An 8,141-nucleotide genomic window follows, 5' to 3' on the forward strand; every position below is an offset into this window, starting at 1 on the left:
GACCCAAAGAATAAAGTGGAAGTGCTATTTGGAGCGTATAGTGAAAAACGGAGCCCATGAGAAAATGGCGCATACGTGTTTTTCCATCAAGTTCACTGCAGTTGTAATTTTTTTCTCGCTTTTGAGTACATGGCACGGAATATAAAATACTGCCACTAAGTATAAACCCTTATAAAGCTCCCTAATTGGAAAAATAAAAAAATGTATGGATTTTTAATAGGGGGGTTGGAAAAACAGAAATGTAAAATAGCCATGTTGGCACTTTGTGAGTAATCGGTGGTTATTAGTTGTAGTTTGGGCACCCGGTCTCTAAAAGGTTCATCATCACTGTCAAATTTTCTGCAGAAAGAAAAAAAAAAGAGCCTGCAGTACCAGCTATTACCTCTAGATGTCACTAGATGCTATTTCTCTTTGCTATACTCGCCGCGGCCGGCAGGTGTCTCTTTGTCCAGGTGTTGCCTATTAGCCGCGCCGTCAGTAGTCGCCGCTGTACTGCGGGTGAGGTGCAGTTGCAGGCAGCCTCCGCTAGTGGCCGCTGTGGCCTTCTGTGCGCCTCATTGTAAGTGGCCGCTTCCGGCGGAAGTAGTGACTGAGCAGTTCCCGGTGCCCGGAGGAGCAGAGAGAAGATGCCGCTGGAGAACCTGGAAGAAGAGGGGCTGCCCAAGAACCCGGACCTCCGCATCGCACAGCTCAAGTTCCTGCTCAGCCTCCCCGACACCCGCGGAGATGTGCGGCTCCGGGCTGAGCTCATGGAGGCCGTTACACACAACAGTAAGTCCCGGGGCACGGACGTACACGGCGGAGACATGCACCCCCGGCCCAGCATGCCCTGCCTGCCCCCCCCCCCCCGTATCACCCATACATTGTGCTTACCACAGTATCCCTTAAAGGGGCTTTCCTCACATTGGCTCCTCCCCTTTAACCTCCTTTATTGTATTAATGTGTTAGTATTACAAACTGCTATAAAATATTTGCTTTATGGCAGCAAAGACTGAGCCTTCTGATCACAGACCCCAAAATATTCAGTGGTCGCCGCTGCTTTGGGCCTCGTTTGGCCATAAATTCAGGTCCAGGTTTCTTCTACTGTGATTGGTTGGCGCAGTCATGTGATGAACCTGCAGCGTCTTCGCTGTGTATATAGAAACCTCTCTGGGGTTAGGGGAGACTTGAATGCATCAGGGGAGGGGGTCACATTCTAATAGACCCCCTGCCTGTACGGCTATAGGGATGTATACATTTATATGTGTGGTATAGACCTGGCAGGGGGTAGAGGGCATCAGTGTGTGTGTTGCAGATCCAAAACCACTTTTAGGATCTAATGTTATGTCCCACGATACACGATCCCAGATCAAATTGGACACAGGCTCCACCTGCTGTTATGTTAATTATTGAGAATGGGACCCTCATTCTTGTGATCAATGGGGGTCCCAGCAGGCTGACCCCACCAATCTGATCATCGCTATCCTGTGTAGGAGGGAGAACCATCAGACTTGGTCTAACTCCTTTAAAAGGGTTGTCCTAGAAATTACACACAGAAGAGCAGTGGTCACTCCCCTCCATGTGATGGGGATTTGGGGACCTTAGTTGTTGTCCCAGTTATCAGACACCTGTCACATGAACAGTGTAGCTGATCTCCGGCCTCTGTAATCTCACGCTTTCCTGTACAAAAGACTGACCTAACTATAGGAGTGATGCAGTATTGTAATAGGCGGGACTATTGAGGCCTCTGATTGGATACCACAGTCATGTGAGGGTAGAAGGGGCGACAGAACTGCCGGGGGACAAGAGCAGGGGCATGGAATTCAGTAGTGAGTGGTCTTCATTTCCTTGCATATATAAGATTTATAAGATCTCTGCTTGCTGTCCGTGAAAAGGAATACACGAAAAGCACGTGCAGACCCCCTTGAGTAATCCTCTGGCCCAAGTATACAAGCTGCACACAATCTGTCTGGCTCTGAAGGTTTTCTGCAATGTGTCGGTATAGATAATATGTAACGTCCAATGTTTCGGTGGATTTTCCAGACTGGATACAATTGTAGCTGACCCAGAGATCCTAATAGTATTATTACATCTGAGTGAGATCTAAACCAGAATGTTACTATTCACTGACAGCAAGTGGATTTTTTTTTTTTAAATTAATGTCAAAGTATCGATGTGATTATCTTGTCAACAAACTTAAATAAGTCACTGACTTTGGCTGATCCTTTTTGTTTGTTCCCAGACATGGCCCCCTACTACGAGGGTCTGTGCAAGCAGCTGGACTGGCAGGTGGATTCGGATTTATTGAACAAGATGAAGAAGACGAACGAGGAGGAGCTGAAGAGACTGGACGACGAACTGGAGGACGCCGAGAAAAACCTGGGCGAGAGCGAGATCAGAGACGCCATGATGGCGCGAGCGGAGTATCTGTGTAGGATCGGGGATAAGGTGAGCGGCTGGGACTGTCTGGTGTCCTTATGTGACTCTATTTCACCCCGTGACTCCTTACAGATTATTTGAGGCTCTCTACCCGCCCAATTCTGAATCCCCCAGCACAGAGGACAATTGTAGTGATCATGTAGCAATCGGGTGCTTTATCTCCTATCATGTGGGTGGGGGATGAAGATGGTTTATTCTATTCTTCTTGTTAATTTTGCAATAACTTGTGTTACAGGAAGGGGCTCTGACCGCTTTTCGGAAGACCTATGACAAAACGGTGGCACTTGGACATCGCCTGGACATAGTCTTCTACCTCCTGAGGATTGGCCTGTTTTATATGGATAATGATCTCATCACCAGGAACACAGAGAAGGCTCGCAGGTAAGAGACTGTGGGGCATTCGGTATATAAAGCGTTAAAGGGGTTGTCCTGAATTCTGGCAGCCCCCCCTGATAAGACACTACTGATGATGGATGGATTAGTGATGGCCGGGCATTACTGCTGATTTCTCATAGACACAGATAAATTCCTAATGCTGTTTTGCAGCCTCATTGAAGAAGGTGGTGACTGGGATCGGAGGAATCGTCTGAAGGTTTACCAGGGTCTGTATTGTGTGGCCATTCGAGACTTCAAGCAAGCGGCCGAGCTCTTCTTGGATACGGTTTCCACATTCACCTCGTACGAGCTGATGGATTACAACACTTTTGTCACATACACAGTCTATGTCAGTATGATCGCCCTGGATCGACCCGACCTGAGGGAGAAGGTAACTCGATAAGCACTCGCCGCTCATCTGATGAAGTATGCAGCTGCTTTATCCTGTAGACCTTCACATCCAAATGTTCCTGACATAATTTGGTCATAATGAGGTTGGCATGAGCGGACCATAAAGGAAATATACCATGAAAATCCATCATGATAAACTAGGGACATTACTCATAGATCCAGGCACCTGGACTGTGGTCATCTTCTTATATCTGTTATCCATGGCCTCCTTCCTCCTAATATTAACTGCAGATTTATAGGCAGTTACACGGTTTACATCTCATGGAGTAGGAGGGGGAAATGCTCCTGCACAATGTAACAACCTGTGATACTGAGCACTTTGGCTTATTAGCATAATTATAAAAGTTGATTTTAGAAGGAAGGCGGCCATGGATAACAAATATAAAAAGATTACCACAGTCACTGCTGCATCTATGTGAAAGTTATCCATCTTTGATTTTGATGGTACATTTGCTTTAAAGGAACACCAAACATGTAGACATCTAATTCCCCTCATGTTTGTTATCTCTTAGGTTTGAACCAAAGAGTAGTAACCCCATTATAGACTTATACATTAGATCAACAACGGAAAAGACTCTTACTATAGATCTTAAAGGGTCGCACCAAGATGAATTGTTATCCTGTGCTTATGAGACTTGGGGAGTATCCCATTGCCACTGATTAATGGAGTGCCCTGACACACAATTCAATACTATGGGAGTGTCAGAAATTGCTGAGCCCAGCACTGGGGTAGCTAGACAGTGAATGGAGGTTCTGAAGACACTCGAGTGCTGTACTGAGCAATATCAGAGCCTTCCATAGTATTACATAGAGCAGTAGGATGCATGCTTAACATTCAATCCCCAACCTGTCAGATAGTTATACCCCATCCATAGGATATGGGATAACAATCACTCATGGTACAAGCCTATTAAGTTGTGCACTCCCCTGTTGATGCACATGGGACCTATATTTTTCAGAAATGTGGACACATCCTAAACTCTTTCATGCACTGGTTTAATTCGTTTACCTCCTTGTGTGAGATGAGCCTGAATTCACTCCTTGTAATGATTCAGATGAAACCCTAGAGGTCCCATATGCAAGGATAGGAATCTACGGCCCCCCAGGGCTGGTGTTGATTTTGGCTATAACCTATATTATAGTAAATCTGTGATGTTGCAGTGTCCATCCCCCCCCTTCTTCCCTGATCTTCTGCAAAAAGTGCAAAATATAAAAATGTGGCTTATAGGCCCCCAGTGACATTGATCAGCAGCCGCACCCTGTCAGTTTGTCTTGGGTAACAGGAGTAGGGAGCAGGAGTCCTGTACAGCTTGAAGTTTCTATCGTTCACTGTTGGGTCCCTGACTGTAGTGATGAGGACTCTGCCTTCATGGGGATAACGGGAATCTGCGGGAGCATTTCTGAATTGTCTTCATTTACACCAGGGTCTCGTTTGCATCATAGGTTTGCTGTTGCACTTCTCGGTAAAAACCTGAAGGACCCTACTAGGGTGACCTAGCACCAGCAGCCACATTATCCATATTCCAGCAATATAGGGAATGAGTCCAAAAAAATCTAATGGATCGTAGGCCGACCCTGCAAATTAAAGGTGTGAATAAGGCCTAAGTGTAACATCTTCAAGGGTGGTAATACAGCTCTATTTCTCTCCAGGTTATCAAAGGCGCAGAGATCCTAGAAGTGTTGCACAGTTTGCCCACAGTGCGCCAGTATCTCTTCTCGCTGTACGAGTGCCGCTATTCTGTCTTCTTCCAGTCTCTGGGTAAGTTCCTGCAGAGGTGGCCGTCTGTCACGTGCTGTATTTTACTGCTCACGTTATAACGAAGGTCTTGGTGTTTCTCTAACCTTTTACTCCCGTTCTTGTCGGTTGCAGCTGATGTGGAGAAGGAGCTGAAGAAGGACTGGCTCTTCGCCCCTCACTACAGATACTACGTACGAGAGATGAGGATTCAGGCCTACAGCCAGCTGCTGGAGTCCTACCGCTCGCTGACTCTAGGTTACATGGCAGAAGCATTCGGGGTCGGAGTAGAATTCATTGACCAGTATGTATCCCTCTCTGTAACTAGTCATTGGCTGATGCTGGATCTGTGGTCATTTCTATAAATGAATGGACTGCAAAAAATTCTGCAACAAATATTGTTGTACAATGCAAAGGAGTCTCCTGTAATGCAGAATCTGTTATGTAGCACATAATCACCAGGGCAAGCGGAGGGATTGGGGAATCCCCATTATTGTGATTGATGGGGGTACCAGACGTTGGATGCCCACCTGGCAGACACTCGTCGTCTATACTGTGTGGGTTTTACTGATTACCAAGCAGCACAATTATGTGTTCTTTTCTGATGTGCGTCAGAAGATAAGAAATGTAATCTCCCTGTAAGAAATCATGTGGCACAGACTTTTGAAGGGTTCTCCAGTAATAGCAAGTTAGGCCCTCAGTGATGGGGTCCATTGTACCCCTGTTGCACTTGAGATGCATAGAGCAGCTAGTCCCACATACATCGACTACTCTATTAATCTCTATGGTGCTGACAAAGATTGCAGAGTACGGTGTGCAAATGATGTTGCTCTCTGCTTCTCAAGCACAGCAGGGGTAGGATGGACCCCCCCCCCCCCCCCCCATTCTCAAGATCTGTTAGGCTCTCATCACTGATATCCCTACAGATCAGCAATGTAGTCCCTATCCTGTGTACAGGGCCTAACTTGCTATGACAGGAGTTGCCTTCCAGATTCTGTCATTTTAAGACACCATGCACACCGTCTGCAGCCAGATATACGTCCTGACAGTCGGGTTTGGCGCCCAGGCTCAGTACGGTGAGCACAACGAGGGCTTGTCATTCCGTGCCTGCAAAAAATAAAATAGAATCTGCTCTAACTTTGGCTGTAAGAGGCCATAAGAGGCTCTATTTACTATGGAGAGGGGAGGGGTGAGCCGCGCGCCCCCCGTATGCTCAGAGCCTTTATCTCAAATACAATTTTCTCCCTCTTGTCAGATAAAGAAACTTCTCCATATGACGCCTTCCCTTGTGTTTATCTCCTTAGGGAACTTTCCAGGTTCATTGCAGCCGGGAGATTACACTGCAAGATAGACAAAGTGAATGGAATCGTGGAAACAAACAGGTAAGGGCCATCGGGCATGAATAATATTCTGGGGCTGCATCTTGAGCTTGTTCAGGGGAAACAGTCCGGTCTACAGCTGGTTAAAGGACATCAAAAAGCTGATTTAATGCATCAAGCCAGTGCCGGCTTCGGAGTCTCACATGTGGCTGATGACCTATATATACACAAATGCGGAGGTCAGCGACATCTCATGGCTGTAGAGGTCATCACTGAGGCTGCTGATACCTAGAGCTGACACTTCATTTCCTTGTCTGGGGATTCCAGGTTGGTTTAGAACAGTGGTTCTCAACCTTTCTAATGCTGTGACCCCGCATTACAGTTCCTCATGTTGCAGGGACCCCAAACCAGGCGATTTGCAGTAAAAACGCAACAAAATTGCGGCTCCGATGGCTTCAGGCGACCCCCGGTTTTGGTCGTTAGACCCCCGCTGGGGTCACGACCCACAGGTTGAGAACCACTGGTTTAGAAGATGGAAATTGAGAATGCTATGGGGGCAGGGGGGGTGTGGTCCTAGTGGTTGGACCCAGTGTATTGGGAGAGGTTTATATTTTAAAATTACCAACATTTTTGCCTAAAATTCTGTGCATTATAAGCCATAAAGATGAAGCAAATTTCTCATCCAGCAAGAGCGTCTGTAATGCTGAGAGCAGCCAGATGTACGAGGCGCATATAGTAAATCTGCTGTGTTCTGTCTTCCAGGCCGGACAGCAAGAACTGGCAGTACCAGGAGACGATAAAGAAAGGAGATCTGTTACTGAACCGGGTCCAGAAGCTCTCCCGCGTGATTAATATGTGAAGCCGCACTCTTTTAACTGGGGTGAATGAATCAAGTGCTGAAGACCTTTATGTGATGTATAAATATCTGGCTTGCTAGTATTGCGGAAGGTGACTGATGTATACTTAGGGTTTTTACACTTTTACTTTATGTTAACAAATTCAATGCGTCTAAAGAAGAAAAAAAAAATAAAAAAAAAAACCGGAAGAATATTCATGCTTTGTCTTTTATGGCGTCGTATAGGAATGAGTGCAGCCTCCGCCCCATGTACGTCTATGGGATTGTAGGAGAACATACACATCTATAGGGGCATCCTTGTCTGAGCTGCAGCAAAATAGTTGCATCAGTGTCCACGGGAGCCCTTGAGGCAGTGATGTAACTGGGATCCCTGTGACTGCCACTAGCTGCAGCGATCTGTTACAGGTCATTTATAATATGTCTCTTCAGATGGAAAGGCTTCTTTACTCACATCTTAATCCATAACAGCAAGACCACTATGAGGTTATAGTTTTAGGAGGGGATTAAGCGGTACCGTTGTTGGCTTTTGGTGGCTGGATGTGACTGATGGGACTCGTAGTGATATCATTCATAGTATTCTGTAATAATCCTAGTGCTGTTCTGCAGAGTATCTCTACATTATATAGAACTATGATTCTCGGAGTTCTGATCTGGAACACTTTTCGGGCTTCAAAATGTGACCATCACAAGGTCTTCTATACACGGATCAGCCTTGGTTGTCTGTTTTGGCCCTTGAGATTCAGATTGTACTAAGTACTACTCGGTGTAATAAGCCCCAGATCCTCCATTGCAGTGTATGGGAGACATAGTAGCAGCCAGTCTCCAGGCACCGGCTCTGAGACCACTGACAATTACAGATGGAGCCTGCAGAGCATACGACTGTTACTTCAGGCAGCATAAATCTACACGTCCTGTCAGGATGTTGTACCTTGGGTTTATACACTGCACATGTCCTGGGATTGTTCTGGTCATTGTATAGGAAGCCTTGCAGGTGCTGGATCATCACATGGACATAAAGACACATTCT

General features: G+C 46.3%; 1 protein-coding gene across 1 annotated transcript; it reads left to right on the forward strand.

The window, feature by feature from the left end:
* Positions 1-530: 530 nt before the first annotated feature.
* Positions 531-7,308, forward strand: PSMD6 (proteasome 26S subunit, non-ATPase 6). Its single transcript, XM_072127004.1, has 8 exons — positions 531-771; positions 2,222-2,427; positions 2,654-2,799; positions 2,965-3,184; positions 4,855-4,963; positions 5,075-5,243; positions 6,244-6,321; positions 7,021-7,308. The coding sequence occupies exons 1-8, from the start codon at positions 627-629 to the stop codon at positions 7,115-7,117; spliced, it is 1,170 nt and encodes a 389-aa protein (XP_071983105.1). The 5' UTR covers positions 531-626; the 3' UTR covers positions 7,118-7,308.
* The last annotated feature ends 833 nt before the right edge of the window (positions 7,309-8,141 follow it).

The sequence above is a fragment of the Engystomops pustulosus genome, chromosome 10 (genome assembly GCF_040894005.1).
Source record: "Engystomops pustulosus chromosome 10, aEngPut4.maternal, whole genome shotgun sequence".
NCBI lineage: Eukaryota > Metazoa > Chordata > Amphibia > Anura > Leptodactylidae > Engystomops > Engystomops pustulosus.